The sequence below is a fragment of the Oreochromis niloticus genome, linkage group LG20 (assembly GCF_001858045.2).
Source record: "Oreochromis niloticus isolate F11D_XX linkage group LG20, O_niloticus_UMD_NMBU, whole genome shotgun sequence".
In the NCBI taxonomy this organism is placed as follows: Eukaryota; Metazoa; Chordata; class Actinopteri; order Cichliformes; family Cichlidae; genus Oreochromis; species Oreochromis niloticus.
Window position 1 is genome coordinate 10,872,663 of NC_031984.2, and position 26,691 is coordinate 10,899,353.

Sequence of the window (26,691 nt, forward strand, 5' to 3'; positions counted from 1 at the left end):
AGGGAGAGAGAGTGGGGAGGGAGGCAGGGAGGGAGGGAGAGAGAGGCGGACCTGTGCAGTACTGTGGGCCTTATAACTTGAAAGTGATGTTCTCTGAATGACGCGCTAGTTTTGTCCAGTATGGGTGCACTGAGGAGCTCCACCTGTCAACTAGCTACGCCTTACACTGGTGCTCCTGTCCTCGGTGACAAACTGGGTTGACTGGTCCACATGGGCCTGACGGGGTCCAAGGAATTCTGGGGGCTCTGGAAGAATATTGGGCTTCCTTTTTGAAAGTGGGAAAACATCTCATTTAAAGTTCTGCAAGAACCTAAAAACATCACCAGAACGAGCACACACAATTGATTCGAGGTGCCTTATATTGTAAGGCAAAAACCCTACAATAATATAAAGTAAACAGATGAAACTCCAGCAATCATATGACCCCTTTTGAGCAAGCACTTTGGCGACAGTGGGAAGGGAAAACTCCCTTTTAATACGAAGAAACCTCCAGCAGAACCAGACTCAGGGAGGGACGGCCATCTGCCGTATATATTGCTAGGTCATAAAGCATAAGTGCAGACTTTCAGCTTTAATTCAAGGAGTCAATCAAAGTATTGCATTAGCTTCCAGGGTGATATGTGAAAAAATATAAATATAAATGTAAATATAAATATAAATATAAAAGGACACCAGTACTGACAGTAATATTTCTGAGATATTAATAAGTAAAGGTGCTGGTAGGTGTACAATATGTGAATGAACAAGACTGTGTTATGTGATGCACGATGCTGCAAAAGACTGTAAATATAATTTTTTGTTTGATAATTTCTTTTATCAAAGTGGGGAAAAAAAGACTAGACTTTTTATTAAATAAACGCTGCAATCCTACTTAAGTAGGTTATAACGTGCAAGGTGTTTAATCAAAATATATTACAAATATATTCTACTCACTATGATCACTATTATTGATCCATGTATGTGTGTACATATATTTCTCTTTAATGTTCCAGCTGTTGATTATTTTCAATACTTACATATTGCAGGGTAGGTTGATCTATAATAATGCAGTTAATCTACAGAATAATTATAAACTAAAGATTTAATACTTTACATTAAACCTATACCTTAAGTACTTGAGCAAGTGAATTTAGTTACATTTCTACTGTTCCTATCCATGCGCTCATCCAGTGATGATGTAAGATTAGCAGTAACTAGTACTATGTTTCAAGGCAAATTATATTTAGGCTCATCCACCCCATGGTCCCGCCCCTCACATCCCTGTTAGCTGTTTAGTAATTAAAGCCATTTTAATGCATTTTCCTCCATTTACAATGGACCAAAGGTAATTAGATAAACTATCATAATTTTAAATACAAGGACTATTTTAATAATTGATGAAAATAATTTCCAGTCAAGAACTGTCTGAAGTACAGAATCCATGAATATCACCTAATGCAACATATCCTCCTGGATCTGCCAGGCTTTTACTGCAGTTTCTGGTTGTTTGCGCCTCGAGTTGTATTTTTCAGGAGCTGAAAATCATGCTCTGTTGTATGGAAGCTTGAAATTGCCACCCATGAGTTAATATTTTGGCTGTTGTGTCAAAATTTTGAGTCAGGTATCGCAAAAGTTCAACTTACCAACTCAAATGTCTGAGAAAGGTTTTCAACTGAGGTTTCAGTCATAGCTGGTGCCACCCCATACCCCCCATCTGGATACACCTCTGTTTATGAAATAGCTGCAGTTAAAAATATATGCTTGACTACAGCTGGAAAAAAATCATCATTATTTATTTATTTTTTTATTATTAAGAAGAGTTCTCACTCTGGTATGCACGGTTTGACATGTTAGTTTACTAATGTATATTCTGCTTTTTGATTCTACATCACTCATGGTAATGATGAGCTACTTGGGTTTAAGTTTTAAAAAAATTAGTTTTACATGTTACTGCATGAAATCTAATTTCCTGTCTTTAGGACCTTGTGAGCACTACTGTTTGAATATAAATATACAAATAAATAATTTGATTATAATTAATACAATAATTTGAGTTTTTAGCCTCACAATGACTGTCCCAGATTTTATTGTGAAATCGACTGCCCTTTGAAAATGGTAACACACTAACCAGCCAAACGATGTAAGCTGATTATGCTAAATGTGAAATACATGTCAAATATTTTTGACATAAAACATTTAATTTATATCACTGTATTTAGTTGTATTGCAAAACAAACAAAAGCAACAGGTTAAAACCATGTGAAATACCCCAGTGTTTAAAGAAAAGTGCATCAGCTAAAACAAAATATGAATTAAATTATGAAGGCAAAGCTAGCTAATATTATAATGAGCTTTAATCTAACACAGCATGTAGATGAATGTAATAAGAAGCTTCAGTTTGTCATTTCAAATATATAAACAGAATAAAATGTTCACCAGGCACAAACAGTGCTTAGTTGAACATTGACAGCAGCACAATGCTGAGGTTAGATATTTAACTGATAGTTTGTGTTTCCAAACATAAAACATTATGGCACCCTGAAGGTCACAAAAGGCCTTCTGTTTCTTTCTGGCAGTGGCAGATGCCATAAGATGCCATCATCTGTTACAGATTAAAGTTCTGGGTCTTTGAACACCAGTGTACAAGTAAACCAAAGCCGAATGAAAATGATAAATGATAATTTTTGTATCCATTTAATGAGGCTTATTGCCTTTCTTTGATATTAAACAGAGGTGACATGAAATACAGTTATTATAAGTGTTGGGATCACGGATCCTTTGGTTGAAAAGAAGCTCAAATGTTTTCACAACACTGATGCATGATATTAAAAAGCCTTCTGAAGGACAACAGTCAATAATAATGACAACTATATATTAGAGGCTCACAGCTTTAGGCATACAGCCTAAAAATAAGTGCATAACAAATATGTGCACAATACTGAACATCGAAGCATTTCTTTTCATTTGTTTTTATCCCCCATTTAATAAATGTTTTGATGGGGTTTAACAAAATCTGTGGATCTGGGAAATGGAAATGTCTGAACAAAAAAATAAAAAAAAAGGACTAAACGGGCAAATATGTGTGAAATGATAACTGTGATGGACCCGATAAAACCAATAAACATTCACAGGCCACGCTTGGAGGAGTACAATGACAAGTTAAAGGAGGGGTATTATGGAAAATCCGATTTGTCTTGTCTTGGAGGATTTCACTGTCACAGACAATATTTAAATAAAAGCTGGTACTCCTGCTGTTGCGATTGCTTCTTGTGATGAAATACCTCTGTTCAAACAAGCTAAGGGTGACGCCACACCCTGGGTGGAAAACGATGCCCTTCTATCTGCTGTTTGTTATTATTGCCACAGCGCTCGCAGATCTCCCTTTGAAATCACTGCTTAACATGGACTACCTGAAAAAAACAGTAATTATTCCAAAGAGTGGGTCTTATAAAATTCACTCCAGTTATCCTGCATGGGACAGCTTTCAGATTGCCTAAATTTTTAATGTTTTCCACCCTGCATGTGTGTGACCAAAACACAAATTAATCACTCCTGCAATTTTCCCTGCAGAAGTCTGTGAAATACAAATGTGCTTGGATGAATACTCTGTTTTAAGGCTAATGCGTAATCTGCATATAATCCACAGGGTGCCTAACATCCAAGGATCAAAAGTTTAAAGTTATTAAAGCTTTATTTGGCCAAAAATGAAGATAAAATATTAAGACTAAGTCCTAAATATAAGAAGAGGTAGACCTGACGAGAGGTGATGTCTTATCGTATAACATCCGAGGAGATTTCCAGAGAATTTTCAGCCTTCAAACACTGAGCTCAGCTTACAGTGGCCAGTGTATACTATAAGCTACCATGACTTCAGTGCAATGCCTGACCTTTGGCTTCTATCCGCAGCTCATGTTGCTGTCTGTGTATTTCCACTTCAAGCAAAGCTGAACACGCTCGAGTTGTGGAGGCGCTGAAGGCTCTGATGTTATTTTAAAGGTGTGTCAGTGCCTTCGATGCGATCTGTTCTGCACTGCAGTGTCATTACTGTGCATAAAGCTGTCGTGTTGTTCGTGTTTGTTCTGCAGACTGCATGAAAAGAAAAACACAGATAAGCAAAGACACAAAGTGGTACAGGATATGAGACCATGTTTAATGGCAATACACCGCAAAAACTTTCACCACTTCAAACGTATCAATCAGTGCTTCCGTCCGTCTGTGAGATTGTCTATTATGTTACATAACTGAGTGCTGCGCTACAACAACAATAATATGCATTTACCAGCAAGAAGGAAGACCTGTGAAATGAAAGGTGCCACAGTGAGGTGAACAGTTTTCCACTTGTTTTGCTGTCACTCAAGCGGCTACCATTTCAGTCTTGTTTTAACTAAGTATTAAGGCAAAAACACACACACATGACCATGTTTTTCTTTTGCATTTTGTAAACAAAATCCCATTTTTATAGTAAGTCTCTTATATTTACCACTAGGGTAATCTTTCTGTTGTTCTTTTGTCTCGTTTTTGAAGCGATAACGACTTGAAATTCACAAAAGTCAAAGTCCTTAAACAACAGGATTTGCTACATTGACAACAGTGAAAGTGCATTGTGATAGTGACTAAATAAACTAAAACATAACACCACAGAGACTCTCCACATGACAAGAAAAGGTCATTACTGATCACTTACAAAACAGCTCTAATACTACACTGTGCTTTAATACTAGGTTCACAATGTTGTACAAATGAGGTGATTATTATTATATATATATAAAACACAATGTGTACGAAAATATCGCCATAATTACTTTCTCCTTCCATTTGACTTTGCATACAATAGGCATAACTTCAAGAGGACTTTGTGTGCATGTTGATTAGCTTGATGGCTTATTTTAAAACCATGAAAAGGCACTTAGCTTGACAGAAGATTTGGGGCAAAGTCACAAACGGCACAAAACGAAAATTAGTCCAATTAGGAAGAGGACAGTGGGTTCCTGCAACACTATTGAGAGGGAGACGACTCCACTCAGAAATATGACAGATGGCAGAAGATTCCTGTTTCTGTTATGCTCAGACTGGGGCTCGGAAAACCCTGACGCTGTGCTTGGTTCATTCTCTAATGACGTATCGGGGGAAATATGTGCAGCTTCTTCCTTCTCTTCCAAGGCTGAGACAGACTGAGCTACGCTTTCACTCACCTCAGTGACACCTGTACTCACTGAGGTGTTCTCTGGAAGCTCGGGTGATGGTAGAGCTTCACCTTCTGCTTTCAGAGATGTCTGAGTCTCAGCCACGGGAGACAAAAGTGCAGGCGTACTGGCTTCATGATTTACTGCAGACCTGCTGGAACTTTCTGATAATCCTTCAACAGGTTCACTCATTCCCACAGCAACGTCTCGCTCAAAGCCCTGTGTCACACTGGGAGTACAGGCACGCTCAGCAGGCAGTTCAAGGCAAGGATGACTGGCTGGTTTTTCTCCAGCTCCATCCTCTCCTGTTGTTGTCTCTGTGGCAGGAAGACACATGCAAGATGCTTCTAAAGGGATTTCCTCTCTGCCAGTCTGGGAGATGTCTGATCTGGGTTTGGAGTCTTGTTGCAGAAAAGGATGTGAGGCAGGCGGCGGCGTAGAGGGACTACTGTCTACGCGCTGCTCAGACGTCTGGTTGCCTAATTCACAGTGGAGTCTGGGTAAAGGCTGTGACTTATTTGGCTGTACTGATTCGCTGGCACGGAGTACAAAGGATGAATTAGTTTGATGTGTGGTTTCGGAAGACATAGAAGGAAACTGTTCACCTGGGAATACAGTGTGAGCGGACAGCGTGCCATCGTCAGATGGAAGCTCTTGGTTGGGTGGGACAAAGGGACCAGACGGGTGAGCTGCGATCTGCTGAAGTAAAACAGCAAGACAACAGTGATAGCTAGGAGACAAAGGAGGAAAATTTGTATTCCACATTAACATTGCACACTGAGGGAAGAAAAGCATTATACTGCATACTAATGCTTTTCTGTGAAAAGGAACTCATGCTGAAGTTTTAGCTGTGAGGAAATGCAAACAATTCATGAGCAGTATGAAGAGGTGGACATGAATCTTTTTTCAAAATTATAGAAAAAGAAAAATCCCTCCCCTCTCCTTCCCTCAAATTTCCCTCCCAGGAGGGCAAAACAACAAATGTAGTTTAAATATTCCTTCCTTTAAGTGAAGTCCACACGGCACAAGTGAATCCAAAGGAGAAGAAAATTGGATCGGTGCAATTTTCTTAATTATTTTCTCCTCAAGTTTTCCCACGTTTACACATACTGACGTGAGGGAGGCTGTTTGAACAGCAGGGACTGGACCAAATGTAATGACTAAAAATACTTATTTACATTTTAACAGGATTTTATTCAAAAAAAGGAAAATAGCCATTAGCAAATAATGGAAAAGGAGTTTTCCCTGCTATGAGGCTGCCCTGACAAACATTCAAGGTCATATTGAGATGAAATCATTGCAATATAAAACCAAAAGACAGACAAGAAAAACAGCACCAAGAAGAACATATGCAAAAGCTGGACACATAAAATATGGAGACGGTAACGGCTGATATAGGACAGGTGGGTTTTAGTCAGCAGAAAGTAGCTAGATTTTTCTATTTCACAAAAATCAAACCTACACATATAATTGTGTATAATGCAATATTTGTTCAGTTAATCCAAAAAAATGGATTCTACTTTCCATGAAGGTTTTTAATTTGAGAATTTTATTGTTGTTTTTTGTTGTAAAATGTGCAGATGAATCAGTTAAGATCACTTTGTAGACCAACAATCTATGACTAAAAAGCTTCAGGGAAACCATCACTTCAAATAAAGGAGTGCTAATGATATCAGTGTTTTAATGCCTTTGTGTAACTTTAATGTATTATACAAAAGTTGGGGTATCAGTTTGTTGGGAATTATAAAGCCCAGATTCTCAAAACCTACTGAATGATACAAGGAATGATGGGAAATGATGTTCACCTTTATTTATTTGTGGGGTTTTTTTAAATGTTCTGCCAAAAGGAAAAAGCATGCATGTGATCGCTGAGGTGAAACATGAGAATGAGCCAGAACAGCGTAACAGACACTTTTGTAGTATTGTGAGATATTAATATCAGATCACACGTTATCATGTTATTCTGTTAGGAGGTGGAGTGTGAGAATTTTTTTTATGTTATGCAGAACAAATTAAACTTTCCCTTCTAAAATACACAGTTATTATGGAAGCTGGTATATCGATGTCCACAGAAGCATTTTTGCTCCATTGCCATGTTTTCAGTCTTCATGCTAATTGTGCAGCAAGTCAGATGAATATATACCCACTGACCACTTTATTAGGTATACCTCCTATTGCCTTTAGAACTACCCTAATTCTTCATGCCATATATTCAAAAAGGTGCTGGAAACATTCCTCGGAAATTTTCATCCATATTGACATGATAGCATCACAAATCCATTACATGAATCTTGCTGTTGCACCACATCCAAAAGGTGCTCTGTTGGACTGAGATCTGTTGACTGTGGAGGACATTACAGTACAGTGAACTCGTTGTGTTCAAGAAACCAGTTTAAGATGATTTAATCTTTGTGAAATGGTGTGTTATCCTGCTGGAAGCAGCCATCAGACGCCACAAAGGGATGGTCATGGTCAGCAACAATACTCACTTAGGCTGTGGTGTAGAAAAGATGCATAACTGATCTCAAGACAATGTCCCCTACACCACTGCAGGACCATCACCACCAGCTGAACTGATGATACAAGGCAGGATGCTTTCATGTTGTTTATGGCAAATTTTGACATAAACAACAACAGTACACCTGCCAACATTTGTCCAGGTTTTCCACAGTTTCCTGTTTCTGTCATTGTTAGCTGACATATGTGGCACCTGGTGCGGTCTTCTGCTGCTGTAGACCATCTGCTTCAAGATTCAATGCACTTTCCATTCAGGTGTTTTGTGCATGCCTTGGTTGTAAAGAGTGGTTATTTGCCTAACTACAGAAAACTGCAGCTCATTGGATAGTTTCTCTTTTTCTGATCAATCTCTAAAATCCCTAGAAATGGTTATGTTGGAAAATCCATGAAAATCAGCAGTTCTCTGAAATACCATCAACAACCATGCTACATTCAGAGTGGCTTTCCCCCCCATTCTGACACTTAAGGAGAATATCTTGACCATCTTCTGTACATGCCTAAGTTGCGTTGCTCCTATGTGATTAACTTATTAGATAATTGCAGAAAGTATACCTAATAAAGTTACCAGCGAGTTTTAATGATAAGATACTTGAAGATGTCATGAACATGTTTAAAAACTCCAAGCAATGAAATAAAACACATTTTTGTATCATCCATATTGGTTCCATATTCAGACTTAAAGGCACAGGAGCACCACAAACTCAGAAGAATGACTTCCCACTGGGGGAAATCTTTTTTATTATTATTATCCCACATGAATGCACAATATACTTGGGCTTTTCTTTATATCCGTGAATTTTCTTTATTTTCTTTATTTAATTTTATTTTTTAATCTAACTTTCTGCAAGAAAGCAACTAAATTCTAAAGTCTTCCTTAGAAGATATCAGCATGGTCACAGTGGTTCAATTTTCCTTTTTTGTGCACCACTGTGTGCAATCTAACACACATATCAGCACTATTTCCACATAAAGAAAGCTGACAATACATTGCAGCACAACAGTGGACATCAGTACTGTTTCAAACAATGGAAGCATAGAGGATATTAGATGTGATCACATGTGGGTAAAAAAATATTAGTGTCCCGAGTTACTTAAAAGTACAAGAGATGTGAATACAAATTAAAGTGTGCACAAACTTGAACAGCATGCGTCATGAATATGATGAGAAACTGAAAAAGAGACTGACATACAGCAGTGAGAAGCGAGACGTTACCTAAGTTGTTGCTGAAGCTTCAATGAGCTGTGAACAACACAAACAACCAAGCCAATGGTGATAAGGTTCAAAAGTTGATCAAACATGTTTGTTATGTTTTATTAGATACATGGCTTGTCTAGAGGGATAAAGCACTTAGCCTGCTAACCTGTTAAATGTGAATTTGTCAAAAATTGCATGCAGATCAAGATTATTTTAACCAATCCAACAAGTAATTTACTGAATGTGTGTCCTCGCTTGGCAGGTGAGCCAACATAGGAGCAAGTTCCAATCAAAACGGATTGTTTTAAACTTTTGAAGGATGAATCGGTACTCCTCCTGGTGACTTACAATCCCCATTCTTTTACTTTACTCTTACCTCTACATCAATCTCCGGCTTTACGATGACGGGACACACAGGCGTAGGCCGGAGAAGTCCCGGACGAGCCTCGGAGGTCCCTGCTTCTTCTGTTATTGTAAAACAGATGAATAAGTTATGAGAATGTGTTTAGTAAGTTATGTTAATCACAAAAAATAAAAGATGCATTTTTTTTAGCCTGGGTAAATACCTCTGTGACTCTTGGGTAAGTCTACCTGGCGGTAGGGACGTTTACCTAACAATGATATATGTTGCCACTGAGCTGGATTGTGGCAAATGTAGGAACTGACATGTTTGTGACTTTTTCCTCTGCTCTCTAGTGCAATTTATATTATAGTGTGCCCACTTATATAATCAATAATTTAAGGGAATTAAATGAAACTCATCTTTAGAACATTACGTGTGAAAATCACAGTAGAAGGGTCTGTTTCTGAATCTTCCTCCCCTCACACTCAACCAGTCATAGCAGATGGCTGCCCCTCACTGAGCCTGGTTCATTCAGTTTGGTTCTGTTAAAAGGGGGTTTTTCCTTCCCACTGCCGCCAAATGTTTGCTCATAGGCAGTCGTCTGATTGTTGGTGCTTTCTCTGTATTATTGCGGGGCTTTAACCTTACAATAATGAGTGTTGTTGGGATTTGGCACAATAAAAATAATAACTGAACTGAACTGAACAGTCTCGTGCTTGTGACAGCATGGAAACACTGATGCTGTCCCCAGTGTTAACTAGCTGCACACTTCTATTGATTGGTGGATTTAGACTGTAGAAAGAAAATATTTCTGGCATGAAACTGCTCACAAAATGTTCGTGGATTTTTTTCTTCAGTAACTAGGTCATGATTTCTTGAAAGAGACATTGCTGCTGAGTTTTTCAATTTTATTTTTGAGCAGAAAGCATTTTCCATTTAGTCCTATTTTATCTAAGAGAAGGTAAACATTTTATCAACCCACATCTCCAAATGTGGGCAATAACTGCCAAAGCAATCTATATAGATAAACAGTTCAAATTTGAGCTGGAGTGAACTTGTGATATCGCCACTATGACAAAAGATAGTCTTATATCTATTTTAACTCATTTTAATAGTCTTTGCACTTTATAAAAGTATAGTAAAAAATCTCCACATAAATTTAAATCATATAATCACGTAAGAATACAGCATATGTTAGATTTTAGGTTTTATTTCTTTTTGCCTTACTAGTGAGTGTGTACAAATGTATTCATTCTGTACCTTCTTCCTTTTCCAGCTCATCCTCTGACTCATTGTTCATACTGAAAGAGATGAGAGAAATTTGGGTTATAAGAAATACATGAAGACGTGACAAAACCATTGAGTAGTGCACACTTTAGATGCAAATGTAAATGTGTTTATTATTGTATACACACACAAAGCAACACTGCACAGAGGCTTTGTCTGCCAAGACACAAACAATGTAATTGTACATAGTAAAAATATATAGTGTAAGAAGGAGTTTGTAGTCATTTTTATTCTGACTGAAGCATGAGTAGATTCCATACGCCGGGTCAGACCATACTATTTTTGTGTTATTAATATTTAAAGATCATTTTGAGCTATAAATGCTAAATATTTATATGCACCATCATCAACACCTGCTCTGGATAATAACACTTGTTCATTGTTAATGCGGTTAAGCTGCTAACGTGCTGAGGTACCCTTTTTTCATTGAACACAGGCTATCTCTTTGTATTATATTGCTCGTTTTGTATAGTTCCTGCACTCCTGGACTAGATGAGCATTTCATTAACAAGGACGGCAGGATAGAAATTGAAATTTCGTTCGCCAATGGTAAGTACAAGCACAAGCCAATCCATTAAAAGTCATATTCAATATCAAAGCTGATGTATCAAATATAATTCTGGTGATCGAAACTACGGGAGAAGAAATTGAACTAAGTAGAATAAATGTATATTAGTTCATTGCATAATCCATGCCTATCTGACACTAATGAAAAGTGATCAAAATCATGAAATAGAAAGGGTCTCTGAAGACTGTTCTCGCTCGAGATTAGGGGGATGCAACATTGCCAAGAGTCCAGCAAAGGATGCCAAAAGAAATAAAAGGTCAAGACATGTGATGAGCATGTGACAAGAGCTACAGAAGCTGTTTGTTCCCCGTATCCAATTTTATCTGAGAGAGGCTGATTTATAATCCAAAAAAGATTTGATACACATTCTTGCTGAATTGCTGACCTAAATTTGGTAATTTGGGAAACTCCAAGCACTTTATTTGTTTGTTTATTTGTTTGTTTTTTAGGCTTTTGAATAAATTAACGCTAGCACCACGCCCTCATGAATAGCAAGCTAAATAAATCCTTTGGAACTTTTGGAAAAAATAAACAAGCAGATATTAAAAGAGATTTATTCCAGCTCCATATTTTTATTCTTGCACTCTGCTAGAGTAGCTTTCCATCATTCTGGGACTTGGTGAAGCTTCTTCCGCTATCTAAAACAAGCTCTTCAATCTTCTCCTTCTTTAAGCCAAGTTTATTATGATTGGATAACCCTTTGAGACAGAAGGTGTGAATGGCAAGTGGGTCAAAAATCATACAGATCCAAAACTAATTCAGAAATACTGACTAAAAGTCTGTCCTTTATACCTGTCTGAAAACTGCTTCGTATACTTGGTTCATATGGATTACTACCAAAAATGTAAAACTCTGGCTACTGTAACAGTGTTATGAGCAAAAATAAGGAAAATATTTCCCTTTAATCTTTCCATTATTCATTTAAAGATTTGAGAAGTAACTCTGAGAGATTCATCTGGCCCAAGAAGACACCTCAGTCACGTGTCTAGTCCAAACCCCGATCTTAACCTGACAGAATAAATAGTGCTTGATCTGTTTGTGTGGGTAGGTGTTGTACATTAAAGACTAATGTAGATAGAGTAATAGAGCAGATTCTGTTAGCACTACTTAAGGGCCGATCTTCAGATATGACACTGTTTGACTCGGGTCAAGACAAAAGCTTGACTAATTCAGCCCCAAACTGAACAAAATAAAACTCGAGCAAATCTCAGCAACTTGTAGTGCTCAAGGCAGATGACACTGAATCAAAAGGACATCACTACTCCACACAGGTGTTTAATATTTGATATCTTTTACTTCAGGTGGAAATGTAGTTAATTTCAATAGTATGTAATAAATTTGCATGTCTAGACTTGTTTTATCCCATAATAACCTTTCATCTTACTGGCTGCCTTGTTAATATGTTAAAAATCCAATTATCAGCTGACTTCAAAGCACTTAATCAACCTGTAGTGGCTGTTATGGTGGGAGATTGATACAGATTCTGCTCCCAAACCAACTTCTTTTCAATCAGTGACTCATCCATCCCTAACAACCCATCTGGTGCCTTCCTTCCTCCAAACAGCTGCAGTGGATACCTACATGACAACTACATCACTTTATAGTCAGCTTACTGCTTTTACACGTCCTCGCAAGCTTGGGCAACACAAGCAACTATCTTGCTTCACCATCGCTGCACATTGTGAGATTTAGCACACACTTTCATGTTGATATTACAGTAAATCAGGGGATTAGCTGAGTTTAATGGAGTAGCGAATGAAGCAAAAAGGGTCTGTGTGCCAGCCTTTAATTACAAAGGGAGAGGAGCCAATCGGTTCCTTTGAAATGGTTTTGCTCCCCTGATGACTCCAATAGGAAAGGTCAGAGGTAAATTTTAGTGCAGGGAAACGCCACGGCTGAAAACGACACCTGCCCTTTGCCTATTTTGAATGCCTCAGACACTGCTGGGTGATTGGTACACTGAGCAGGGAGTGTTCTTCCAAAAAATCTCTTTCTGTACCTCGTTACAGGCTGTAATCGTAAAAGGGAAAACTATTAAAGGGAAAACTTTGTGAACTCAACTAGGTAGCTTTCCTGTTGTCCTTGTACTTTGGTTATGCAACAGACCGAGCCACTTTCCTTACAGCCTGCTCTGTTTGAGTTCTTTCTGGGCTAGATGCACTCTCTGGGCAGAACCACTACATTGAGCTGAATACTCATTCCAGGCATAAAGCGCTCAGTGAATTAGTAAGCAGGTATAGTTTTGTAGCTGTTGCACAGGCCCTACCTCTGTGGCATCCATATCTCTTTCATAATTACATAACTAATATAGAAATTATCACTTTTTTGCAGTAAAGCCTTTTTGGTCTATGAGCATCCACATTTCTCTTCTGATTAATAGGATGGACAGCTTTTGTGGACCTTAAACTGACTGAGGCTTGATGGTGACCTTATAATTCTGTGGATGTTTCGGATAAAAGGCATGGGAGGCAGAGATTGGGCAAAATATTACACAAACAGCCTTCTAAGTCTTTGTCCTTTGGGGTGTCTAACTGACAAGTGTGACAGGAAATGTACCTGTAAGCTTTTGGAGGTTTCAGGATACTTTTCATTTCCTGTGTGTTGATGTTTGTATGAGGTGAATCATCTTCGTAGGTCAGGAGCAGAGTTACCACATAGTTCATAGAGGAGTTATTAGCCCAGTAATCACCATCAGAGGTTTCATAGCGTACAACGAACTCAATGCGAGAGCCATGTGTGGTATAAGGTGGCGCAAAAGACAGCTTGAAGGAGAACTTGTCAGTTTCTCCATCGTGAGATCCCGGGACATACTCTGCTGGGTGATCGAAGTAAGTGGCCCAATTGTCCATTGTCGATCTGACGTAAACTGCTTTGTGGAAGGAAATGTTCAGCACTCGTATAACCCCTGTGAATGCGAGAGGTTCGTTCTCAGCTGGAGACATCTGCTCAACCTCCACTTTATTGGTGCGCACAGCCTGCAGCAGAGCATTACCGGTGGGTGCATGAAACTCTGGGTGCACATGATAGGTTGGCTCTCGCTCAGGCTTCCGATATTTTGCCTCCTCTTCGTCCCACTTTGCAATAGAGTCTTCATCGTCCGAATCAAAGGCAACAAATTCCTTCACATCCACCAGATCCCCACCTGTTGTATCGGCAAATGACACTCTCTTCCCGGCGGACAGCGCCAAGTGGATCCGCATATACTCAGCGGTCTCATCGAAAATTGACGCACCTCGCTTTCGGGGCACCGGGGAGCATCTTGGGATGAAGCGGACGTCTTCGGTGTCATCATCATCATCGTCATCATTCTGGTTATCTTCGGCGTCCATTGGTGACCTACTATCTGCGTCCTCGCCTGATCTGCCTGTTTTTATCGTTTTAAAAAGACCCTCTTGGCTTGGTATGGTCAAAAAAGACATTTTTTATTATTATTTTTGTAGACGTATACACTCAAAGGAGCCGAAGACTACATATGGCGTCTCTAAAAAGCTACCAAATACTCATGATTTGCGCAGCTGTGGTCAGTGATGATCCAGCGCTGTCGCTGCGTAACGCACAGTGCCTCTCCAGTCAACGTGTGGCGTTAAATGTCACCCATGGAAAGCTTGTCTTTACTGCCAGCCCTTGTGATAGTGTATCCCCTGGTTTTACATGACTTTATGCACGGCAGTTTGGCTGCTGTCGTGGAAGCACCAGCCCCTAATTTTAGCACTGACCTACCGGGTTTCCATGCCCTAAATTTGTTGATAAGTTGGTATAATCCTGCGGCTCCCCCTTGTTCTGTTTGGTTCGGCCTGGCTATGCGCCTGCTGCTGGAAATAGCATATTAATGTCATAAATGCCAGCGTTGGAAAGACAGGCTGCATGCGTATTTATTGAAACCACTTTAGAGACAATCAGGTGGGAATTATTATTTCAAGATGGCCTCTCCAAATTCCCTCTCTCCAAGCCTGAATTCATGGAAGACTTAGTCTGTGATACATTATGTTCGTTAAAGTTTAGGCCATTTTAATTCCACCACACTGGGGAAGGTTTTGCCATTTAGTATGAGCAGCTGTCAGTGTAATTTAATACCAGTCCAGTTGTAGCTACAGTGGTTGAGATGGTAAGAAAATCTAAAGTAACCCATTGTGATAAAAATATGAAATTATGCAAAGATTATTGATTGGACTTCATAATACGGCCCGTATTTTATTGTACAAGCCGTGAAATACGTGAGTAAGCAGCCTAAGTAAGTAAGATTTAAGAGCTTCTCAAGAACAAAATTCTCTAAGTGCTTTACAAGACAAAGATACAAGGGTATCTAGGGGGATGATACATTTACCTAGGAACACTTTGTAGTAGATGCAATACAGGTTTTTACAGAAAAAAAAAATTACACTGCAAATAATTTTAAGAAATGTATTATTTCCAGGTATTTTAGCAGAAAAACACAAATTTTCCAGCTTAAACTCTAAAATCACTGCACTTTTTGTGGCTTAACTTGGTCTTTTAATTTTTAATTATACTCTATATTGGAGTGCATATAGCAGAAACAACAAACACCAGCACGCAATACAGACTATGGCCTTTGTCATGATAAGACCATATGGACCTGTGCCCTGTGATATTTGCCGGTGTTATATCTGCTAGTAGTAAAGGGAGAACAGTCCTTATCACATTTTTATATGTAATACAAATGGAGAACTCAATAGTGGAGCATCCATGATGAACATTATGGCATGCTATATTTATAGTGTAAGATGGAAAACTTTGAGGGGTTTTCTGCTATAATACCTAGAAGCTGAGCATTACTTAATATTACTATTAATTGCTTCTTCTCTCCTGTAAAAACTTGAATTGTTACCTCCTTATTTTAATGCATCTGCCAAGTATTGCTAGGTAATTGTAATTACATTGTAATTCAGATAAAATACATAGCGATCTCATTTAATTCTAGTGTAATCACACCGTTAGTTGTGGGCTGCATTATGAAATGCTACAAGATAATCTTATAATTCCAAATATTTTTTTTCCGGGGGGTTGCCCTGGCAGTAGCTGACTCTTGCTTGGATTTGATTATCTTGGATCAGATGACCTCTGGTTTGTGATTCTTCTGTATAACCTTCAGCAACTTGACGAGGGGGAGAAGCTATGCAACCTATATACAGTATAGGCTATGATGCATGGCTATATGTGTGAAATCTTCTCTGGGAATAGGCCTAAGCTGCATCCGTTCTGCATTACTCAGTTAACCACCACACAAGCCACTGTGGACACCGCAGATGATTTCATATGCAAACAAAGCCAAGTCCTTGCTTACATCTGGCGGGCTTTTTGTGGACTAATGTGCATATTTTCATTTTAACATAATCTGTTCAACGTGGTGTAAAGTGTCTCTTTTTACTGCTGTCGTGTAAACACTTAGATATGTTTCCCAGTATTGTCGCAATGATTTTCGCGACCCTGCGCTTGCTGCGCAGTAAACCCGCGGCGGCTCTGCTACAGATTACCGTGTAAACACACCCTTGTATGTGATTGGTCGAGACGTTTTAGCGCGACGTACCACAGCCAATCACAGGATTGTTTTTCTGTCACGTCGGTGCACAGATAGTAAGCTAACGGATAATGCAAAAACAAACTATTATAAAGAAGGCGGATTGCGGCTTAACGGCGATATAGCGTGGCAGGGCTTGATTATCTGGACCGAGTGTTTCTTGTTAGCATTTTATTTGTGAGCATGCGGTACGGCCGTGACTGCGAGGACGCAAGAATTGGGTAAGCCGAGCTAACCAGCGTTAGCAGCAGCGTGCTAATTTTCAGCGTTCCGCAAGGCCGCAGAGAAATACGAGCACTGCTTCCTGTTGTTGCTTCATTGAGAATGTAGGCTGAGCTACGATCACAACGTCCAACACAAAGGTGTTATCTTAGAAACGAGCGCAGTTGTGCAGTTATTTGCACTTCAGTTTATTTTATACGAGCTTGCAAGCTACCTAGCTTGTTAGCTAGCTAGCTAGCATGAGTGAAGTGACGGACTGCAAACAGTCCGCTGACTCTGCATCGAGGAAACGGTGTCCATCACCCGATAAGGATGAAGGCAGCCTGGTTCCAAGCAAGTCCGCAAAACTTAGTGACCAGCCAGATGAAACGAGGGTTACTTCTGAAAGTTGCAAAGACAGTGAAGCCGAGAGTAAAGAAGCAGCCGGGAGCGAGGGCCAGTCGAAAGATGGCAAAGAGGAACAAGCCGCTGTGAAAGCAGATCAGGGTTCAGAGAGCACTGGTGGCACCAGTTCACAGCCTGTCAACAGCTCCAGCGCTGACAGCCACCACACCAGCAGCAGCACCGACAAGCCGCAGTCCTCGGGTGAGCAGGATTCGGCTCATGCAAAAGACAAAGCAAAGAAAACGGCAGAAACAGAGCGGCGTCCCACAGCTCCTCTGGACAAATCCGACTCAGCTGCCATAGCAGCTGCTGAAGCGCTGGCCAGTCTCACAGGGGGGGACGGAGAAGACAGTCAAGAGACTCCTTGTTCATCTGAAAAGGCCAAGCAGGTGAAACAAGGGAGTAAATTTAAACAGCGCGGGGGACACCAGTCCTCAAAAGTTGGCTCCAAAACACAAGCAGCGGCAGCAGATAGTTCCACATCTGTGCATAGTACTGACAGAGAGGATACAGATGATGTGCCTGAAGCAGATGAGGGCGATGAATCGGTATCTGGCTCTTCCTCCACACCGAGCTCCTCTTTCCCATCAGACAATGAAGAAAACGATGATGGCGAATGTGCCATTGTGTCTGTAAAGATGGCTCCAGAGTTGAGGCAGTCGGTGGCTCTCCTGGCACAAGTACAGATGAGGCTGGAAGCTCTTGAGAAGAAAAGTGCCCGGCTTCACCAGAGGCTGGAGTTGAAGATTAGTCGTCAGCGGCGCCCGCATCTGGATCAGAGAAGTTCCATCACGAAAACGATCCCTGGGTTTTGGGTGACAGCTGTATCCTTAAAATATGAAAGTGTAACGCTTGACCGATTGCCATGCTGTGTTTGAGTATTTAAAATTAATTTGTCATGTTGTTTTTTCGTAACTTCGATGTGCCAGCTGTTGAACCATCCTCATCTCTCAGCTCACATTGATGAGACCGATGAAGACGCTCTTAGTTACATGACTGATCTTGAGGTAGGACACTTTATTCTCACAACCTCAGCTGATGCATATTTGTAGAATGGAAGAAAACACATTTTTCTACCTTTTTCCTCAGATTGAGACTTTCAAGAATAACAAATTGGGCTACAGAATTCGCTTCCACTTCAGACGAAACCCTTACTTTCAGAACAACATCATCATGAAAGAGCTGCACCTCGGAATGGGAGGTAAAAATAAACATGCGATTATTAAATCAAGTGATATTAGGTATATATAATCATAGTGTAGCCTCAAAATTATATCAGTGTTTTGGAGAATTATATGATTTTTGACAGTGTACAAAATAAATGCTGCAGCATTTATTAGTGTGATCAAAATGAAGGGCATTTTTCATCCTGCATAAGTCAAATGTAAGCACAAAAGTAGTTTTGGTATTATTATTTTTTCTCCAAAAAGCATAAAATAACTGCCACACTTTAGTTTGACAGCTACTACTTAACCATATGCACAGTATTGTCACATAATAAAATATAATTAAAACACATTTTCTACCTGGGATGTTGTATGTTGTATACCTTTTTAACCGGCTGCGTAAAGCCCTCTTTTTACCACCGTGCAACTGCACGAGTAATTTCCATCCTCCATTTGATTTTCCTATCACATAGAAACTTATGACAGGAAAGGGTTACTCCCTAGTTGCATTATGTGCAACTAGGAAGTGCTCCTGCAGTGCTTACGTGAGGCATTTGTTTACTTTAGGCCACACATCACCAGTTCCTAGTATCTCCTCCTCATGTGCCTTAATAGCCCGTTTGTGCAGAACGGTGTGTTTTTGCATCAACTGGTGAAACAAGTTTCTCGTTTCCACCTTTAGCGGAATCAGTTTTCTTGCATGTTTTGGAAAGCACTGTGCTTCGTCGGAGCTTGATGAGGTAGCTCCCTTATTAGGTACAAAGTGGTTAATGGAGGCTAGCATGCAGTTCTTCCTCTCAGATGTGTCTGGGCTTGAGTCATAGTAGTGTGTGCTATGGAAAGTAAATGCATACCATTGCTGTGTCAATGATATATTGATATGGCATTTTAATATCATGTAAAAATTTACACTGGTATTATGAAAAATAAGACACAGTACATCCCTAGCATATAAGGATAATCTGAAAAAGTAAAGTTATCAATTTTGCTTTTTTTCCCCAATTCAGTCATATTTTTTTAAGGGAAAATGACAACTAAATGGGAAATTTTCATTAACAGCTGCCTATAAAATATATGGGAATGAGAAATAAGTTGCAAGTAAACCAAATAACTTGACAAATTTGTCAGTGTCACATTGTGAAGCATTGTTATTATATTATCATTTATCCAGGTGAAAGTCTCATTGAGATTTAAATCTCATTTCCAAGAGCGACCTGGCCAAAAGGGCAGCAGAAGTTACAGCAAATGTGTTTTTTGTTGTTTGTTTGTTTTACCACAATATTACCAGTGACTATGTACATTCAGGTTTTATGTTTTTAAATTCAAAGTTAATTTAAATCAGTGGTTTTCAAACTATAGGATACAGGTTTGCTGCAGGTGAGCCAGGTGGAATAAACTAAATGAAACTAAGGTCAAAGTTTGTTAATGTTTTTCTCCATAACTTTGGGATAAGTAAAGTATTGTGTTTCTTATCTTTATGGTTTGCTGATGTTATTGCACCTTTAAGTAATAAAATTTAGTTTGGGTTCCTTTTTATTGTTTGATTCAAAAAAATATGGAATGCAAGAGTGAACTTCAGCTTCTGGGGCATTCAAGAAAAAGTGAGGACCACTGATTTAGGGGACTCATGTAAGTAAAAGCCCAGTTACAATACGGCTGGTGAGTGGCGAGACTTGCTTTTAGAAGGGCACCCACTGTATTCAGACAGCGCAGTTGCATTTTGAAACGGAGGATTGGCTGAGATTACTTTAGCTGTTTCACTCTTTGTCGTTATATACATGCGCATGAATAGAAAGAATCATTTGTGATGTCAAGCAGGAAGCTTGTATTCTCAGTATCATGTTCTAATCCTGGCTGCTCATGTTTTCAGGATCTCCCATGTCGTTCTCCAACCCCATTCTATGGCATCGTGGACACAACCTGACAGCCCACAGTGAACCCAGGAAGTCTTCACGTGGTGTTTATGAGACGTTTTTCAGCTGGTTCAGTGACCACAGCAACCCAGGACAAGATGATGTAGCACAGGTACACAAGACTACACCCGCATATTGGATTGTAGCAAAAATAAATCGATAAGTATAATTTTATTTATTTGTTTATAAGGAGAACACATTGATCAACATTTCTGTGAGTATGGCAGCGTTAGTCAGCTGGCTAATTTTCAAGTGCAGTCCTTTGGCAAGATGTTTTAAAAATTATTCAAATAATAGAATAAACACAATAATTGGACAGACAATTACACTCACTATTCAAGACAAGAGGAAAGAGCAAAAAATGTACTCCTAAAATAATATAAAGACAAGCGGCAGCCACCACAAACATTTAATACAATAATACAACAGAAACAGTAAGCAGCAACAAATAATAGAAACAGTAACCCTGCCTGGTAAAGAACTTTAGGCAGGTTAGCTGGAAATAGAAAAATAAAAACAGCTTTACTAATAAATTAGATAATTTACTGTGTAGATTTTTAACATGTTTGTTTCTGATCGACCTGGATCAAGACCTGGAGACTTAGTAAAGGTGTTGTAGGTGCTCCGGTTTCTGTTTTCACTTGGTAAAACATTTTTGATTTGAAGCTTTGATTAACAGGATCTCCTGATTTTAAATGTATGTTGCTGTTGTTGAAAGCTTTCAGACCCTCCAAACTGCAACTGTTTCAGAGGTATTTTGTTAACCTATTATTAGATTTTGCTAGAAAATCATTAATTGCAAGCATGGTGTGCCAGCTGTGTGCTGAAAGGGTCAGAGTTCAAATACTTGAAGCAATTATGTCACATTTAGTTAACATGATTACAGTCAGACTTTGGGAAAATTGCGACTTTATTACACTTTAAAAATAAGAGAAATTCCTCTTTCAATTAGTTGCATTATTAAACTAGATAAATGTGAAGTGAACTAAAGCTTCCACAGTCTGGTTGAGAGTAAAGTGGGACTTTAAGGATGGAGCACAAGTAAAGAAAAGAGAGGTTGAAAATAAATTTTAAATAATTTTGCAGCCCCAATAAGGACACGTTTTTTTTGTTTTGTTTTGAACAGATATAAAAATCAGGGTGTCCATCAAGTTGACCACCACTGGGCAAATGTGTGCCATTTATTTATTTATTTATTTACAAAAGCTTCTATGGTAAATTAAAAGTTTAAAAAAACTATAAAGACATTTTACAAATAAATAAAGAACCAACCCATATGTTATAGCTAAATACTGTTTTACCTGTTTAGTTGATGAGGTCACTAAAGCCCCTTTTCCATTAGTACCTACTCTGGTTGGCTTGCCACGGTTTTCAGGGTTTTACATTAGGGGGTTCCAAGCAATCCGAGGTAATCCCAAAATGTAATTTCAACAGACTGCATGCCACCGATTGGCTGGTAAGTGGCTTCACTCAATGAGCTATGAGAGCGTCTTGTTTGCGAAAATCAAAACCAACATTTTAAAACCCCGAAAACAAGGAAATGGCTACACAAACAACGCGGTGGTCTCCGAGTCTGACGAAAGCCTCAGACCGCTCGACATCCACCTTGATTGTAGCGTTCATGTCGCATACTAAATACATCACTGGAAGTTCAGCCACGTTGCTATGACAACAATCGCGCACATTAGGTGGTACTCGATTGTAACGGAAAACCCGTCGATCCAAGTAGGTACTAATGGAAAAGGGGCTTATGGCACAGTGAGCCATCTACAAATCTGAAGCTCTGTGGTTTGATTCCCACCATGTCAAAGTGTCCTTGAGCAACCCCAAATTTAATCTGAAGCGTCAATCAGTTTGTGAGTGTGACAGATTAAGCTTCTTTTGGCTGCTCCATTATTCACATGGGGTCGCCACAGCGGATGGCGCCAGGATATTTGCCAGATTTTGAAGCCGGATGCCTTGTATCTCCTCTCGGTCTTAAACACCGGCTCTTTCACATGTTCTACAAATGTATAAACCACTGAAATATGGAGCAGAAGCTGATCAGTATATTGATCAGCCATTACTGGCGATTTGAGGGTTTATCGGTATTGGCAAAAACATTTTCATCTATTGAGAGATGAATGATTATTAATAAATGTTTTGCATGCCAAGCACAACTGCCAGCTGATCCGATCCAAGTGACGTGTTGTGAAAAAGTGCTTTCAGAGCTCAGTAAGAGTAGAAATCACTGTAAAAATACCAGTCGATTTACCATTTCTAAGTCAATATTTGTTCACTTATGGCTGGCTCAGGCTTTGCCCTTTGTTAGTGATGTGCTTCAGTGGGCTTTCGCTGGTATAAGCTGTAAATTGGGAAATGAACTCCCTGTTGTTTTTCTCTCTCTCTTTCATCGCCCACTGTGTGTGCAGGGACGCACTGAGGCCCAAATGCTGTTCCCTCTTCAGTTAATAGTTTATGCGTTTTTTTGTTTTTTTCCTGTGCCTCAAAAGATCGAATTAATAGTTCCATATTAATTGAGCGCGACATTAAATTACCCACCTGACCAAAGCCGCCAGGGTTACATTTTCTGATGGAAGCCCCATAATAGGAAAATTCTTAAACAATGCCATCAGGAAACCGTGTTTGTGTGTCTGTGTGGGTGCTGTGTGTTTTCTGTTCAAACATTTGCCTCTGGCAGGAATGCACATGGTGTGTGAAACTGAACATGTGCATGTCAACATATTGAAATGTACTGAAATGAAATTTGTGCTGTTCTTCAGATTCTTAAGGACGACCTGTACAGAGACCCTCTGAGATACTACCTCACTCCTCTCTGGGAACCGAGGGAGAACGGCAGGTAAAACAAACTCACAGATCCTACCAACTAACAGTCAGTGGGAGAAACACACATAGTAAGCTGTAAAATATAGAAGTATTCTCAGTAACAGTTTACAGCCTCTCTTTGTAAGACTGAGTGGGCTGCATATCAAAACAAAGAGTGTGTTTACTGTTAACGTGAAGGTTTATTTTGTTAATTCTGCAGTAGTGGCACGGGGGCTAGAACGGCTGACAACGGCAATGGAGACGAGTGTGTTGTGATCTCTGACTCGGATGATGAACCCGGTGAGGAGGCTGGTGAGGCTGAACAAGGCAACAGTAGGGATGAGGAAGAGGAGGAGGAGGAAGGCGAAGAAGAAGAAGAGGAGGAAAGAGGGCAAAGTGCAGGTCAGTGCCAAGACGGGACTGATAAAACCGTTCAAATCCCGCATTATACAGAAGCTCATTTTCACTTCCAGCTTATTTTGAAAATGGATGTCTGCGTCCATTTAGTGTTGAGCTCACTGGGCTGTGTTGTAGCTGAAATTTAAATGTATGAGTAATGCGGGTTAAACTGAATAGACAAGAAATATCTCCTCCTCAGATGAGAGCCCAGGGGAGGAGGAGGATGGTGGAGAGATTGTGATCGACGGTAAGACATCACTCTTAACAGCAGCGCTACAAATTCACCATTGTCACAAATAATCAGTGGGAGGCTGTTGAATCTGCGGGTGGCATTTCAGTCTGCGTAGCCTTCATTCTTTGATTTATTTAAGCGGAATCAGAAAAACAACAAAAACGTCTTGGTTTTTTGTGTTTTTAAACCAACACTGAAAAAATATTTGTAAATACTTTGTTATAGTGTTATAATGAAAATAAGAGAGCAGCCACAGGTGTGCAATTTCAACACAATTCACAGTTTTTCAGCTCAGTTTTTTTCCACTGTAACTTTCATCTCAAGGCACTTTATATTGTGATGTCAAGACTCTACAGTAACATGATGTGAGCAAGGACGGTGACAGTGGGGAGGATGAACTCCCTTTTAGCCTCCAGCAAAACATTATTGACTTGAGTAGTGGTTTATAAACACATGGGGAGTGGAGAATTTCGGAAGTCCCCCAACAGCCTGAGCCTATAGGAGAATAACTAAGGGAAAATTCAGGGTCCTCTGATCCAGCCGTAACTGCAAGTTTTATCAAACCGCAACATTTTAAGCCTTATCTAGAAAGCAGAAAAGGTGTCTGTCTCCTGAACCCAAACTGGGAGCTGGATCCACAGGAGAGGGGTCTGAGAGCTGAAGGCTCTGCCTCCCATCCTACTTTTGGAAACCACAAGCGATGGGATATTAAGGCAATATAAGGTCTATTTCAGTGTTATAAAACACTCCTGAGCCATACCAGCTGTGATTTTCTTTAGTGCTTTCCCAATTTTAAAAGGCTCATTAATACATTTCTCATAGGATTTAATTAAAGCCATAATTACTACAGCAAAACTAAATCTTTTTCACTGCATGCTTGCCTGCATTTTTTTGTTTGTTTGTTTTGTTTTGTTTTAAAGTGAAAATAAAAAACATCACTATTTCTTTCCTTTCAATTTTGGCTTCAAAACAGAAAAGAAACAAAATAAGAAAATTCATTTTCCCCAAATCTATATTTAAAACCAAACACAAATAAATCAAAGAATGAACAATACATGGATTCAATTCATAATCTTTTCCTCTTTCCTACTCTTTTAAATTATGGTATTTTTTATTTTTATTTATCTTTTTTTATTTTAAAGTTTGCTTTGTGAAATAATTAAAGCGGCCCATTGAAATGATAGCCGTCTGATTTTTGTCCTGTAGGCTCCGACGACAGCGATCAGGAGGAAGAAGAGGAAGAGGGAGCATAAGAAGAAGAAGAAGTGAGCTTGAAGGAGTCAACGCAGGGACCAGAGACCGAGAAGATGAAGAGAATGCTTGGTTTGTGAAGACTAACAGCAAACATTAAACCCTTCTTCCTGATGTTAGTCATTTTTATGCACAGAATATCCAGTTTTGTTTTGTTTTTTATAACTAAAATAAACACACAGAAGCATTTTAAATCAGGTTTAACTGTAACAACAAAGCCAAGGCAGCGCATTTCCCCTCTGTTTTATACAGATGGTACTGTGTATTCTGATGTACTCTGATACACTTTTTGCAGTCGTTTTTTTTTTCTAAGCAGATTCTTAGGCATATTATGCCTCCTGGTTCTTCTACTGTTTTTCGATTTAAAGAGCATTGTACTACAACCTGTACGCGTGTAGGTGAGTTTTCTGATTGCCGCTATTTGGTGGCATAAAACTTTGCATTGCACATTCTTTAAATAACAGTGAAGCCTTCAGAGGCTTTATTAGCAATCTTGTCACATTTGGGCTTTTTTGTTTGTTTGTTTGTTTGTTTGTTTTCTGGGTTTTTTAGGAATCGACATGTGACAAAGCAAATATGTCACAGTTTAAATTTGATATAGTTACAGTACATTTTAGATGCACTGAGTACTGAACCAAAATTTGTTCTCAGGGATGATCATGGCGGTAGTCGCGTTGAAAGAACCGTGCTGACTTTTCAGACATTTACACACTCTGGTTATTGTCGGTTGTGTATAAAGAAACGTGTACTCTACTGTAGTAAGTAGGAACAATTATTGTTTTAATAGACTACCTGTGTTTTGTTTTGTTTTTTTTCCTCCCTTACTCTACGTGTCCTGTCTTGCTACACACCAGCCTCCATCAGCAGTCTGTAAACCATCTCTGATGTTTAAAATCATTGCGTAGTTTGACGTTTTTGTGGATTTTTGTAAAGCACTCCTTGAGTAAGAAGAGTTTTGATATTTGTTTTTCTTTTAGATTTTAACTTAATTTGAAATTTACTTTCTAAATCATTTAAGGTTTAATCTAATGTAATGTGTTTAAGGTTTGTGTTATCTGCTTAAAATTATGGTATTTATTACTTTGTTTTTCTACAAATCCACATTATGGCATGCCTGTGAGCACGAAATACAAGACGAAGTGATTATATTCCTTACAAGGCCGTGTGGGGGGGGGGGAAGTAATTTTCTGCGCACAGTGTTAGTAAATGTTAAATTCACAGCAACAGATGGGGTGCACTGTAACAAACCTAGTATTTGTATTGCTTACTTTTCTTAGCAAGGAACCTGTAAATAATACTTCTGCATTGTCTTTTGGATAAGGCAAAACATGTTTAATCCATGGAAAAATTTATCAAATAATCTGGAGGGTTTTTCATAAACATGATCAGAAGGTTATATTTTGTGTGCTGTGTTTTATAGAACACTGTAGTTACAGATACCTACTTGTTTGTTGTTTTGGGTAATTTTTTTTCTTTTTTTGTTTTAAAGATAAATGTCAAGATTTTGCTCAGACCTAATAAAATAGACAGTTGTTTCACTTCGTCTGTGTGGTTTACATATGCTAGATCCCTGGTCCCCAACACCCGGGCCACGGACCAGTACCGATGCGTGAGTCGTTTGGTACCGGACCGCGAAAGTTGAGGCTCGGGTGTGACATTTATGGTTTTCAGGGTTTTTATCGTTATTTTTCATCGTTTTTATCGTTAACTC

At 39.2% G+C, this 26,691-nt stretch overlaps 2 protein-coding genes across 7 annotated transcripts; one reads left to right on the top strand and one right to left on the bottom strand.

Annotated features, from left to right (window-relative positions):
• Positions 1 to 4,108: 4,108 nt before the first annotated feature.
• On the bottom strand, positions 4,109 to 15,835 carry ppp1r3f (protein phosphatase 1, regulatory subunit 3F). 5 transcript variants are annotated; one of them, XM_005448527.4, is made up of 5 exons: positions 13,629 to 15,835; positions 10,478 to 10,518; positions 9,251 to 9,339; positions 8,893 to 8,919; positions 5,724 to 5,858 (listed from the first exon to the last, which is right to left on the bottom strand). In XM_005448527.4, the coding sequence occupies exons 1-4, from the start codon at positions 14,489 to 14,491 to the stop codon at positions 8,893 to 8,895; spliced, it is 1,020 nt and encodes a 339-aa protein (XP_005448584.1). In that variant the 5' UTR covers positions 14,492 to 15,835; the 3' UTR covers positions 5,724 to 5,858. The 5 variants fall into 5 exon arrangements, with proteins under 5 accessions (XP_013130409.1, XP_005448583.1, XP_005448584.1 ...); XM_005448528.4 differs by having other exon boundaries at positions 5,729 to 5,861; XM_025901926.1 differs by having other exon boundaries at positions 5,756 to 5,861; positions 8,870 to 8,919.
• A 794-nt stretch (positions 15,836 to 16,629) lies between these two features.
• On the top strand, positions 16,630 to 26,518 carry tspy (testis specific protein Y-linked). 2 transcript variants are annotated; one of them, XM_003439129.5, is made up of 8 exons: positions 16,630 to 18,038; positions 18,144 to 18,221; positions 18,304 to 18,415; positions 20,251 to 20,405; positions 23,056 to 23,132; positions 23,319 to 23,500; positions 23,697 to 23,744; positions 24,936 to 26,518. In XM_003439129.5, exons 1-8 carry the CDS (start codon positions 17,070 to 17,072, stop codon positions 24,980 to 24,982), a joined length of 1,668 nt encoding a protein of 555 aa, XP_003439177.1. In that variant the 5' UTR covers positions 16,630 to 17,069; the 3' UTR covers positions 24,983 to 26,518. The 2 variants fall into 2 exon arrangements, with proteins under 2 accessions (XP_003439177.1, XP_005448582.1); XM_005448525.4 differs by lacking the exon at positions 23,697 to 23,744.
• The last annotated feature ends 173 nt before the right edge of the window (positions 26,519 to 26,691 follow it).

What these genes read in the sequence shown, in the direction of transcription:
- tspy (XM_003439129.5), top strand. Translation starts at nt 17,070, where the DNA reads ATGAGTGAAGTGACGGACTGCAAACAGTCCGCTGACTCTGCATCGAGG. An exon ending in GCTGCACCTCGGAATGGGAG is followed by an intron (nt 18,416 to 20,250) that starts GTAAAAATAAAC and finishes TCATGTTTTCAG; the next exon opens with GATCTCCCATGTCGTTCTCC. An exon ending in GGAAAGAGGGCAAAGTGCAG is followed by an intron (nt 23,501 to 23,696) that starts GTCAGTGCCAAG and finishes TCTCCTCCTCAG; the next exon opens with ATGAGAGCCCAGGGGAGGAG.
- ppp1r3f (XM_005448526.4), bottom strand. Translation starts at nt 14,491, where the DNA reads ATGTCTTTTTTGACCATACCAAGCCAAGAGGGTCTTTTTAAAACGATA. An exon ending in TGAGCTGGAAAAGGAAGAAG is followed by an intron (nt 9,340 to 10,477) that starts GTACAGAATGAA and finishes TTACAATAACAG; the next exon opens with AAGAAGCAGGGACCTCCGAG. An exon ending in AGCCGGAGATTGATGTAGAG is followed by an intron (nt 5,862 to 9,250) that starts GTAAGAGTAAAG and finishes GTTTTACTTCAG; the next exon opens with CAGATCGCAGCTCACCCGTC.